We start from the raw sequence: 14,500 nt of genomic DNA, 5'->3' as shown, positions 1-14,500 counted from the left end.
CAATATGGATTAACTTGTGATTTAAGCAAGTAGTAATATATAATAGAGACATCATGATATCTCATAAGTTTAAGACAATATGCCTTCTTAGGTGATCCTAAGTATTTATGATTGTGAAATCTATGAACAATAGTAATTTCTTTAGAAGAATTTGACAGATATCATTTGTGGGCAAGAGTGTATCAGTTGATCATAATATAAGTGTGTTGGGATAGAGCCGTGGAAAGCAAGACATGATGTTACAAATGGTTGGTTTATTAATAATTTATTTATTCATGTATCTAGTTCCTTTTATTATCCCATATGCATTAATTGATTATCCAAGTATATATGTTCATGTCACTTGCATTATATATGCCTTGGGTGCATCAGGTGTTGCATAAAGTGTTGGGATTGAGCCCCTAAAAGTAAGACATAATGTAACAAAATTAGACTTAATTATCCCTTTGCTATCTCTTTAGTGTATTAACAATATTGATTTGAGCATTCAACTCATGTCTCTTACATTGTACATGACTTGGGCGCATTAGGAGTTGTACAGAAGATACAAGTTATGGGTTCCTTGTAAGTAAATAAGTTGTATCTATTGGGATTGAACCCCTAAAAGTAAGACATGATATAACAAAATTAGAATTAACCACCCCCTTACTATCCTTTTGGTGTATTGACATTGATTTGAACATTCAGCTCATGTCTCTTACATTGTACATGACTTGGGTGCATTAGGAGTTGCATATAAGATATAAGTCATGGGTTCCTTGTAAGTAGATAAGTTGTCCACAATTGGTTCATAGATTTGGGCAATCCAATAGAGACTATAGTACACCACCTCCTAATCGGAGGGATGGTTTATCTTGGCCACTGGTAAGGGTTTCCCTTAGTGGGTGCACTATATGTGATGTATAATATATAGGACCTACGATGAATCATGATGGAAGGTTATCAATTGTCATAATTCACCAAACTACTATACTACATGGACTCTCAACCTTGAGAGGATATTGGACCTATGCTAAAATCAACAGGAAGCTTTAACTTATAGGTGAGACCCTAAAGTGGTCATATATCCCTATGGATTGGGTAATTATTCATGGAGGCCGGTGGCAACAAGTATTCTTAATAGAGACACCATGATATCTCATAGGATTAAAACAATGTGTCCCCTTGGGTGATTCAAAGGATATGTGATCATGAAATCTATGGCCATAGTAATTCATTTAGTAGAATTTGACATATGCTCCTTGAAGTTAGAATATGTCAATTGATCACATAATAAGTGAGATTTGTAACTCAAGGATTAGAAATGTAATCTTGATAGGTGATAGAACTACCTTGTTAGATTACGGACACCAGTTCATGGGGAGTTTGCATGCAGTGGATAGTAGGTCATGAACTCGAGCACTTGGTGTCTCATTGTAATATACATAGGGTACTGAAGTGCAATTGACTTTTTGTAGTGGGATGTTGAGTCAATTTCAAATTTTAATTATGAAGGAGCTAGTACTCCTATGGGTTCCAATGGTCCTCACGTTGAGCTCATATTCCTTGATGACACAGTTTTGAGGGTTGGATGAGTTATTAGTTTACTTTTGTGTATAAGGGCATTTTAGTAATTATGCAAGGTTGTACAAGGATAAGTAAATGGTATGTTTGGATTAGGCTAATTGATTAATTAGCGCCTTGTATTGTTAATTAATCAATTAAAAACCTTTTTGGGGGTAGATTAAGGGACCCAAGTCCATGGTGGACTTAAGTCACTTAAGCCTAGTAGGAAGCCTATAAATACCCCTTTAGGGGTTAAGGTTTCCAAGTCTTGCCATTCTCCCCTTCATTCGAGAGAGAGAACCCTAGCCTCTACCTTTGAGATCTCCACCATCTTAGTGCCTAAACACAAGGAAAAGTCATCGGGCGGAAGATCATGGTGTTTACGAGATCTATTATGACTTTGGAGTTATCTACAACTATTAGAACTAATTTAAGAACACTTAGATCAAATGTATGTGACTTTATTCTCTAGATCTATGTTTTCTATGATATCCATATTGTTTTTTAATATCTATTTATCTATTGCGATAGATTTAAAGAGCCTAGGTTAGATTCACATGCACCTTACACGATCCAAGGCATGGGAACAAAATAATCTAGGGTTACCAACGATATCTATTTCCTTTTATGTGTTACTATTATTTTCTGCTCATCTCATTATATTCTAATGTGCTTCTACGTCTTCCCTTATCTATTATTCTTATTTATATTATTTATTTTATACCAACTAGTTACCAAAAAAATTTCAAAAACTAGGTGTCAAATCCCATTTTTTCATTTCTTCATATAAGGTAAACAACAACTTTCTCTCACTCTCTTATTTTCTTCCAACCATTTTTTTGTTGGTTGTTTATCACTGTATAATGTATACAGATTCATTTTTATGATATTTGAAAAATGGAGGACACGTGATCAATGAAAAATGATGAAGAATCCTTATTGAAGGAGTTGTTGCATAGATATTTTATGCCTTGAGAGGTATGTAGATTTTCTTATTATCATTGTTCAATTATGAATAGGTTGCTAATCTAAATTGTTATGTTGTTACTTATTTCACTTCAATAAGAGAACACATTTCTTATTTTTGATGATTTATTTTATTTTATTTTTAATTTATTCTCACCACAAATCTGACTCTTTATTTTAGGGAATCGGTTTTTTATATTGATTCTTCATGATTATTGTTTTGAGATCAATTTTTTATTTTGATTTTTCATGATTATTCTAGTTATGATATTTTTGGGGTACATTCATTTGGTTTATACCTTAATTGATTTTGGGGAAATTGTAATTGAAAAAAAATTGAAAATTTTCTAATTTCATTAATTCAATTAAACCCAACCTATTAGAAGATTCAAAATTTTCCTTTTTTATGAGAACAATCGGATGTGACATTAAGTAGCATTGAATCTAGAGATATTAGTTTTCTTGTTAAATTTATTATTATTATTATTATTACAAGATTATATATTTTGCTTGTGTTTATTTATTTATTTATTGTGATTTATTTTCATTATAAGTCATAGCAAGCAAGAAGACCAATGCACCTTTCTTGAAAAAACGAGGGAAAAACGTAGGTACACGATAGTGATTATATTTATTAATCTAATAATTTAAATTCATTTAGAACTTTGATTTATATAGACTTTATAGAAAAAAATGGGTGTTTGTAACATAGATTTTATTTTGCTTTTTTCCTTCTATTTTGTTTGAAGTTTTAGATGGATGAATTGATAAGTTATGTTTTATTTGGATATTTGTGAATGCCTATAGGCACTAGATAATCATTTTTAAAATTAATTTATTTTTACTATCTTTGGATGATTATAGAACACACAAAATTGTTTTTTTTTTTTTTTTTTGGGAAATTGGAAAAGCATTTTTTTAAAAATCTTTTTAGAGGGTGAGAGTGAAAAACCAAAGAAATATAGAGCATAAGATAATTACATTTATTTGGATAAAAATAATATATTTTTGTAAAATAATTATATCCATATGTATAATTACAAAATCATATTAATATTGAAATTTTAACTTCACTTAAATTTAAAATTAATATTTATCAAATACAAAATATTAATAATTGTAAAATTAATATTTAGAAAATATATAAAATTGAGATATAAAATTTTTTAAATCTAAAATGCAATTTCCAATTTTTTTTTTTTAAAAAAAAAGTACATGTAACACAACTATGAAAGATTTTTCAAATTAATAAAATTTGTATATACAAATTATTAGAAAAATTTATATTTCAAAGAAAAGGAATGTGGGTACTCTCTTTTACTATATCTTTTATATTGTTTAAAATATATAATATATAATCCTCTCATTCTATTTCCTAAGTTAAAGATGTTGCTTGACTTGGTCAATGATTGATTAAGTGTTTGAAAACAACAAAAATTCTACAAAACTCTCTTCTTATTTTTTTAGGCAAATGTTTTCTCTATTTATATCTATAAATAGAATTATAAATAATAATCGATTTTAAATTAAAATATCTATAAATAGAATTATGGATAAAGATAAATTGATTTTAAATTTAAGTAATTGATTTTAAATTCAAATAATTATTGAATAAGTTACTCACACACTTTTGATTAGTTTTTTAAATTTTATATAAGAAAATCATCTGTCTCTATTATTATTTTTTTCTTCCTCAAATAATTTCTCCTTTTCTTTTCTTCTTTGAATGATTTCTATAATAATTTCTCTATTTATGGAGAAAGGTAGATAGACTTCAAAGTTAAGATGATTAATGGAATTTAAAATTTATTTATTTTTTTAATTTTAGATTTAGCTATTTTCTAATTGTAGTATTACACAATATTTTTGTATTTACCATTTCCACTTCCATACATAACTTTCATGTAGGTTGGGATTGAAGTATATATTTTTTGTTTTAATTTGACAACAAAAATTCCATTTAAATAGGATTATTATTTTAATTTTCTAAAATATTAGAAAATATTATGCCAAAGAAATCATATTTAAACATAGTGGAATTAATGGAAAACCCTAAGTGTGACTCCTCATAGGCTTATATGATAGTTTATTAAATAAAAAATAAAAAATTTCAATTAGAAATATTTATTTTAATTATGATTAATTTATATAATAAAAATAAATAAATAAATAAATATTTTTATTTGATTCTAAAGTTTTTTATTATAAAATATTAATAATTATGAATTTATTATTTATTTATTAATACAAGAGTTACTCATTTCCTTTACTTACAATTTTGTATAAAAATGTTTCAAAAATTTTAGTTTATAACCGTGCAATATATGATGATGTGAACATATTCTCAAAATGGCTACCCTAAGGAATCCCTGAAACTTTTAATCTAAAGAGAGCTTAGGTGTTAGAGTTGATATGTTTATTGTAATTCTAACTATTTCTTCCATTATAGAATTGAATGGGAAAAATAAATGCATGCTCATACGATAAGAATGTTGGAAATAGTAATTTTTTACTTGTGGTCAAAATGACTAAACTGTTTTATTTGCAATTTTACATATTAGAATAATTGATATAGATTCTTTGATTGGTGTTACAAATAGTAATTTCTTAGGTATGATTTAATAACTTTAACTCTACGACATCCAATTATAAATTAGTCACTTTGATATTTATTAATTATAAAATTAATGAATTAATTTTAAATGCTTATTCAAACTTATTTCGTTTTTTTTTTGTACAGAAAAATTAATTAATTTACAAATAGATTTATAAAATATTTGTTGGTCTTTATTTTTAATTTTATTTAAAGTATATAAAATTAAATTTCTTTAAATCCTAATATATATATAAAAAATTGTAACGAAATGGTTTTTTAAAATTTTGTATTTGATATTTTATTAAATATTTTTTTGGTAGTGGTTACCTTCAATTTTATTTTGATTTTTTTTAAACATTTGGATTTGGATTTTTATGTTTAATCACATAGTTTCTTATTTACTAATAACTACAAATAATTATTAATACAACTAAAATTTATTTAAATATTTAATATTTTTTAGTGTTGGGTTATTTTTTATTTTATTTTGAAAATTTTTAAATGTGGCTCGGGTATGAAAAGATACGACAACTCATTAATAATTATTAAAAATATATTTTTTTTAAATATTCTATATGAGTTACTGTGGACCCCGCATTTCGGCTCATATGCGTTTCCCACTCGAATGACGAGCTCGATTTTATTTGAAAAATTGATTTTATTTATTGTTTGAAAAATGAGCCACTTATTTTTGTTTTATTTTTAAAGGGTAAACAAAATAAGAAATAAAAACCCTAAGTGTGACTCCTTGTTTTGGAAAAGGTGGTCTGTGAAAAACCGGATCGGGTTCGGGGGTCAAGTTACTTATCGGGAAGGTACGGTAAAGACTGTAGCACCCCTCTAAGTCCCTAAAAACGGGTCTTTACTAATAAAATGAAGCAATCGTGGCATCTAATAAGAAAATCAATGAACACTCAAATCGATCATGCACAATATGAGAAGCAAAACATGTATAAAGAATGAGCAAAATATGAATAGAGGCGTACCTGAGCGGCAATCACGAATGCGCTATCATGAAACATGGTTAGTGAACAATAAACAGATATAATTAAGCGCATATCAAGGAACAGAGTAAACCAATCATGCATGGCAAATAAATAAATAAATCAATCAATCAATTATAAAATCATGTATGTGGGGCCCCCACCAAAGCCCGTTTATCTTAGCATGAATTAATTCCATAAATTCCATTATTCGGAATTACGGAATTAATTCTTGCTTATTTCAAAACAATTTTTAAAAAACAGAAGAGATATGAAAATGGCTTGCCAGGAAGAAAAGTGGTAGCAAAATTTTATTGGAAAAATAGATTTTTGGAATCTAAGAAAAAAAAACTAAAGATGAAAAATGGACGAGTTTGAAATTATTTTAAAACAAACTAAAATCTAGAAAATTATTTGAAGAATGGGATTTAAAAGAATATTTTTCAAAATTAGAGATGGTGAAATGGGAAATGGCACTGTGGCCCAAAGGTGGCCATGCACCATGCGGAGAATAGAGCCATTCTGGAGGATAACTCATGCTACTGCTTCTTATTTCAATGTAGGGAACCCGATTTGAAAGGCTAGGTCAATTTCAGAACTTGCAGTCTTCCAGCTTCTTGACCACTTCTGAAATTTTGGGGCCATGAGCGGGCAAGTGTAGAGTAGATAATTGAGTCACTTCCCTGGTATCATCACTCTTCGCTTCCTTCTGTCTTGAAGCCTTCCAATTAGCAGCCAAGGATCCCTCCTAAGTGAATCTGGAATTGAGATTTGCCAAGCAATCCTGCAATAGGAGTAACGTCACCGGTTCCCCAAGTAACTGTTTGGCAATAAAAGTCGCTCTCATTCAAACAAGTCACGCGCCGGAAGTATGTGAGGGCAGAACGGAGCTATGTGAAGGCTATTGAGCATTGGTTATTCAGTTTTGAACAAGCCCGGTTTGCTGGGGGAACAAGGCGACGACCCCGAAAATAAAGAACATGAGAAGCATCCCAGAGTGCTCAAAGTCATTCGTGTGAGATGGGTTCAAGACCCCATTCACAAAGAACTTGAGATGAGTTGAATACAAAAACTCTATGCACATATCAATAAAAGCTCCGATTGCCACCACATAAAGCTCCAAGTATCTAAGCCTTCCATCAAAACCAGACACTGGGTTCAAAACCCGAACCTGAAACCCCTTTGGGTTCATCACAAATCTCACCACTGCGTTGCATATGTGCCACAAACTCACTGCTAGAAACAGCGTTCCTGGCAGAACATGCTCCATGAATGAACCCATCCCTTTTCAATCCAAAATCAAATCAGAGTAACAATTGATCTCTCCAACCAGTTTTTCCTATTTCAACAATATCTTCCGCAGCATCAAGAAGAATTTGGAGATATATCAGCAGCCATGGATGAGAATATCCGTGACTAAGACCAACTCGGTCAACAAAGGACACCCACAATTCTTTATATGGATCCCCTTAATATGCTTGATTGTCAGCGATCTTTCTCAAACATTCATAATCAAATTTAGTAATATTCAGAGGAACCCGTTTCCCTTCAGTCATCTCTTTCTGCAAATGGCATATGAGTAATATCGCGAACCTCACGGAGATCTATTAACTTCTGAGGTTGCTGAACCAATTTACTGATTGACTCATCAGTTCTAGGAACAACAATTGCAATACGAGAACGCCCCTCCATTTCAATTCAACTCTCAGAGCATCATGCTTGAGAGTGGTGAAGCCGTTTGGGTACACTGCCACAGTCGCTATTTCCACTCACGTACGGACATGCAATGGACGTGCCAGAAATTATATTAAAATCAACTTGTCTCTCGTCGATGTCTAAACCAGTTGGAGAACGCTGCGACTTTGGGCGCCGAGGTGAAGTTCCGATCACAAATGACGGCTTTTCCAAGCACTTGAGAAGGATTGGGTTTTCCGATGAAGCGGAATCTGCCTCCACAGTCACCAGCGTAAACTAATGGGGAGATTAGTGTCCTTTAGAGGATCGCCGAAGTACATAGACACACCACCGAAGATTCTCCCGTCGCCAAGAACCACATCCGCCGGAAAACTTCTTGTCAATCGTCGGGACACCATCAGTTAAAATCCATGGCGCGACACTCACCACGGTGAGCAGATCGGGCCCAGAATTCCCTGCGGAACACGATACAAGGACACGCCTGACTGGATGCCAGCCGCGTGTTGATGTATCGAGCATGGGAAGCGTGACGGCAGATCAGGAACAGCCGAAGCTGATCGTGAGGCTTAAGCTAGGAGAGACACTCGTCGCAATCGCCAGCGGAGGATGAGTTTCGACCCCTGACAGAGCCGAAAGTAAAGAGAGGCAGAGAAACGATCAGCGTCAAGTCTTCCGGCGACACGCGTAGACTAGAGAAGCGGTGGTTAGAGTCGATAACTGAGGGCACGACGTAGTCAAAGTGGAGGCGCTTCGCCGCCAGCGTCATTCGATGACGGCTTTGCTTGCTTTATTTCTTTCTCAATTCCTCAGTCAACCCACTTTTTTACCATGTAAAACCTATGGCCTCCATAGTTCCAGCCTGTGCTTCTTATGTTTGCAAAGAAATGCCGAGCTTCTTAGGCCTAAGAGTACTGGGTGAACTCCTTCTTAGTGAAAACAATTCAGAAAACCCATGAATTCATCTCTTGTTCCTTTGCTTCGTTTCAATTTCTCTAGTTCAGCAGCTCTATCTCCCTGTTTGCCTGCCTCTCTAGCTACAAACTTCCCTTACTCTTGTTGTTCTCTTTCTCCTCCAGAAAGGATCCCCTCTCTACAGCCCACTAACCTCTGCCACACGGATCACTGGCAATAATGGTATCCCCGGTGTAGACCACTCTCTGTTCATATGCTCAAACACTGATCTACCAAGCCCTTAGTAGCCTTTACAGGATAAACGGATTCAAGGAGTCCAAATCCCTCACTGTCTCGTCATCCCATAGCCTCACTCCCCATTACGGCTTCATATCCAAGAAAGTCCAAACATGAAGAGCAGAGAGAAAAGTAGCAAAAACAGAGCCATGGAGGAAGAAAAATGAGATGAAGCATTAAGAACTATGCTTCACCTCTTCATTAGTGGGTTTGCAGATGGGTGAATTAAAAGGTCTTTTTCTTTCTTTAAAATGCTACAAATAAGGTAAAAATGGAGTTAAATCAATTTTCAGCCATAAACAGAAGCAAAAGGGGAGCAGTCAACCATGAAGAACAGAGTATAACCCATCCAAAGATCAGCAACAATGCATCTCAACAACAATATATGAAGAGAAAAAGAAAGAACAAGATCACAGTGGAAAACTTACCCCTGAAAAAGAACCTGGAGGCCCTTTTCTTCTGGTTCTTGGTAACCTCCTCTACCCAAAACCGTCTCCTCTGATTTCTCTGTTTTTCTTCCTAGTGTTTTTCCTCTCCGCTCTCTCTGTCAAACTCCCCTCTGTAACCAGCCTGGAGACCCTAGTTCTCTCCCCAGCTCTGAATATCCAGCTTGCTCCTCAAGAATGTCTCTCCAAACTCTCCAAAAACTTACCTCTCTGCAACTCTCCTCCCTGTAACCAGCCTAGAGACCCTAGTTCCCTCCCAAACTCTCCCCGAATCTCTCTCACCTCTCCAGAACTCTCTGCCCCCTGTCTGATTTTTTTTCTTTCTTTTCTCTCTAGTGTTTTCTTTCTTAGTCACCAGCCTGCCCCCCTCCCTAAGCAAAGGATCCCCTCAAAATATCTCCAGGCAGCACGTCCAAAAAAGCAACCTCCTCTCCTGCAGCTAACGGCCTCTGCAGATTCTTTGGAATCTTCTTGCTACGTGTCGACCTCTCATTGGTCCTCCAATTCCACTACTCTGATTCCCAGCAGCCAACTAGAAATCAACACATGGCCTTATGGAATTGTGACACTTGGCAAAACAGACTGCATGAAAACCGAGCCCCATATAGGGGTCTACAGTTACATAATAAATTTCAATTTAAAAAATGTAATTGAAACAAACAGAAAACTAAAAGTCTAGTTGATTAAAATCAATTTAAATGATATGATTCAATATTTATAAAGAAAAAAAATAATTAAATTATACAAAATTTAAAATAATTTACTTAGAGAAACTAAAGGATAATCTTATACCATTATAATACACTACACTATATTATATATTAATATAATAAACTATTATAGGATAATATATTTGATACATTTATTTATAAATATTATTTATTGATGAATATCATATTTTTAATAATTTAATAGATTAATATATAAGATTATTTTAATTAATTTAAAATTATTTAAAGGAAATAATTTATTATTAAATCATTTTTTTAATAATGAATATATAAAAATAAAATTTATCTAAATTATCTCATTTATGGTAAAAAAAATTCATAAAAGTTTTCATTATTTAAAATAATAAAATAAAATTTTCATCATCACTAATTACCTTTTGAAGCATTATCTTGAATATTATCTATCCTATCAAATTAAAAGTATATGTTTAAATAAGATTATAAATTTAAGTATATAGTAATTTGAATAGGAAAATGTAATTTAATAGATTCCTTTTTACATATAAAAGTTGGATTAAATCATGTACATCATGTTTAAAATTTATGCCATCACTTTTTATTGAAGGCTTTTTTTATTGAATAAATTAATTAAAATGAATTAATATATTGCTTATTTTTAAAGAATTAGAATTTGAAAAAATTAGAAAGTCTATTGTAATATCAATATTATTCATCTCAAGAAGTTATAATGAAAATTAAATTTTAACCCTATTTGTTTTTATTTTTTATTTTTCTAAATAAGAATTTTTTTTTGATTCACATTTGTCTTTTCAGTTGATACTTTATCTAAATCATTTTAGATAAATAAATTTTGACTTAAAAGAATTTATTTTGAAGTAATGATGGGTAGAAATTTTTGAAGGACTATAAATAAATTTTGAGTTAAAAGAATTTATTTGAAGTAATGATAGGTAGAAATTTCTGAATTACTAGAAAAATAAATTTAGATGTAAGTTTTAACTTTTATCCAATTTAATAAGTTCAAAAGGAAAAAAAATCAACATTACTCAAACATCGCTCACGTGCACCACATGTGTTGTAGCTTTTATGCCTTCTTTTATCTATTACTCTTATTTTTTGCTCATATCATTAAATTCTAATATGTTGTTACATCTTCCCTTATCTATCATTCTTATTTATATTACTTATTTCATACCAACCAATTACCAAAAAAATTTCATACACTAGGTATTAGATCTCATCTTTTCATCTCTTCATATCAGGTAGACAATAACCCTCTTTCATTCTCTTATTTTCTTCCAACTATTTTTTTGTTGGTTGTTTATTGCTGTAAAATGCATATAGATTTATTTGTATGATATTTGAAAAATGGAGGACATGCGATCAATAGATTCATTTTTATGATATTTAAAAATTAAAGGATATGCGATCAATGAAAAAAGATGAAGAATCCTCACCGAAGGATTTGTTGTATAGATATTTTATGCCTTGAGAGGTATGTAGATTTTCTTCTTACAATTGTTTAATTATGAATAAGTTGCTAATCTAAATTGTTATTCTTTTACTTATTTCATTACAACAAGAGGAGACATTTCTTATTTTTGATGATTTGTTATTTGTTATTTTATTTTTATAATTTATTCTCGCCACATATCTAATTCTCTTTTCTAGGGAATCATTTTTTTTTTTATTATATTGATTCTTCATGATTATTGTTTTGAGATTAATTTTTTATATTGATTTTTCATGATTATTATAGATCTGATATTTTTTGGGTCCATTCATTTGGTTTATGCTTTAATTTTTTTATAAGGAAATTGTAATTGAGAAAAATGAAAAATTTCTAATCTTCGTTAATTCAATTAAACTCAACTTGTTATAAGATTCAAAATTTTCCTCTTTTTGAGAAGTATCGAATGTAACATTATGTAGCATTGGATCTAGAGATATTAGTTTTCTTGTTAATTTATGATTATTATTATTATTATTATTATTATTATTATTTTGCAAGAATATATACTTTGCTTATGTTTATTTTTATTTTTTATTTTTTATTTTTGTGATTTATTAAAGGAGACAACATATTAATAGAAAAAGAAATTGAGAAAAAAACAAGTCTATCTATATGATAGAAATAACATTAAGGAAAATTAACAAACTTAGAAGGTAGAATATTTTTCAACTGCAATTTAACATACTAATACAATAACCATTTGATGCTAGAGAGCCAAGGAAAAAAAAAGACAAAATAAAATACGTATAAAAAAAACAAAATACATATGATGGTAGAGACTCTAGAAAACAAGGAAAAAAATAAAACACTCGTAGTGATAAAAAAATTGTATTTACAAATGAAAAATACGAGTAGAGTTTTTCTTGCACACAACAGTCACAAGTATAATTGAGTTTGAAAAAGAAATATAAATAATGGTCTCAAATGAGGAAAATGGTAGAGTCATTATGGATGTGAAATGAATCGATGTCAGCATACAAGGGGAATGAATGGATATAAATGGGTATAAATTCAAAAATCATTATGAATATGGAATGAACCAATGTCAACATGCATCAAAGGGAATGAATAAGGTTTTTTAGGGTTTTTATTTTTATTTTTTTTATTGATAGGGAAATATAAAATAAATTGATAATGATTCCTTGTCTTTGGCGGATGGGACATGAAGGGAATAGATGAGGTTTTTTAAGTTTTTATTTTTTGAATGAGAAATATAAATTGGTAATTGGATAAAGTAAAAAGGGAATTGAATGAGAAATGAATCGTATGAACTAAAAAGTCTTTAGATGGGTGAACGCATATAAAGGGAATGAATCAATATGAATGGGTATGTACGAAAGGTCATATAAAGGAAATGAAGGCGTATGCATGAAAGTCACTATGAGAAATGAAATGATGTGAAAAAAAAAACATTTTTTTAATAATAGACTTTTTAAAAAAAAATAAAATAAAATAAATACATAATGACTCTTAATATTTATTTTGATTAATAAATAGTGATAAAAAAATCAATTTGATTTGATATAACACTAAATACTTTGAATTAGTATAATAATAAATACATGATACATGAACAATTTATTAAATTTTTTTAGCGAAAAACTTATATCATCCTAAAATATTAATTTTTTAAAACAATAATATATTATTATCATAGGAATTGAATACACATTAAAGAAAAATTCCAGTTTAAAATTTGGATTTGAAAAAACAAGTTAATTCAAAACAATTTTTTTTGTATTTATTTAATTTTTATCTAAATTTCTTTTTTATTGAATAAATTAAGAATGAAAACTTAAATTATGATAAGTTATACGTTAGAATCTTCTTCTACAATCTATCTTTATTATAAAATTATCACTGAGGAAACCAAAAAGAAAAAGTTGGAATCTTCTTCTACAATTCAACATACTATTACCTTAATAAATTTTGAATTAAAAGAATTTATTTGAAATAATGATAAGTAGAAAATTTTGGAAGACTATAAATAGATTTTGACCTAAAAGAATTTACTTGAAGTAATGATAGGTAGAAAATGTCGGATGACTATAAATAAATTTTAACTTTAAAATAATTTATTTGAAGTAATGATAGGTAGAAAATTTTGGTTGACTATAAATATATTTTGAGTTAAAAGAATTTATTTAAAATAATGATAGGCAGGAAATTCTTGATGACTATAAATAAATTTTGAGTTAAAAGAATTTAATTGAAATAATGATAGGTAGAAAATTTCGGATGATTATAAATAAATTTGAACTTAATATAATTTATTTGAAGTAATGATAGGTAGAAAATATTGGATGAGTATAAATAAATTTTGTGTTAAAAAAATTTATTTGAAGTAATGATAGATAGAAAATTCTAGATGACTATAAATAAGTTTTAAGTTAAAAGAATTTATTTGAATTAATGATAGGTAGAGAATTCTGAATGACTATAAATAAATTTTAAGTTAAAAGAATTTATTTGAAGTAATGATAGGACTATAAATAAGTTTTGAGTTAAAAGAATTTATTTGAAGTAATGATAGGTAGAAAATTTTGGATGATCATAAATATAAATTCATATGTGAGTTTCAACTTTTATCCAATGTAATAAATTCAAAAAACAAAAACTTTTTAAAATATTAAATTATTAATATTTTATGAATTTGACTAAGAAAAAAAAAATTATATAACTATACAAAAATAAATACAAGTATCGTGTGAATAAGAGTTTAATAAATTATGAAATCAACATTACTCAAACATCGCTCATGTGCACCGTATGTGTTGTACTATTGTTGCAGGAACTGCATGACTTTACTGGCTATTGTTCCAATAAAGAAGTGGTTCATATACCAACTAGATGTGAAAAATGCCTTCCTACATGGA

General features: G+C 29.8%; 1 protein-coding gene across 1 annotated transcript; it reads right to left on the bottom strand.

The window, feature by feature from the left end:
- Positions 1–7,009: 7,009 nt before the first annotated feature.
- LOC132252775 (uncharacterized) lies at positions 7,010–7,372 on the bottom strand. The gene has a single exon (XM_059733977.1). The coding sequence runs from the start codon at positions 7,370–7,372 to the stop codon at positions 7,010–7,012; it is 363 nt and encodes a 120-aa protein (XP_059589960.1).
- Positions 7,373–14,500: the final 7,128 nt, after the last annotated feature.

This window comes from Vitis vinifera, chromosome 17 (genome assembly GCF_030704535.1).
Source record: "Vitis vinifera cultivar Pinot Noir 40024 chromosome 17, ASM3070453v1".
Taxonomy (NCBI): Eukaryota; Viridiplantae; Streptophyta; class Magnoliopsida; order Vitales; family Vitaceae; genus Vitis; species Vitis vinifera.
This window is presented reverse-complemented; position numbering and strand designations above follow the sequence as displayed.

Bases quoted from the DNA above. Each gene is read 5' to 3' on its own strand.
- LOC132252775 (XM_059733977.1), bottom strand. From the start codon at position 7,372: ATGGGTTCATTCATGGAGCATGTTCTGCCAGGAACGCTGTTTCTAGCA.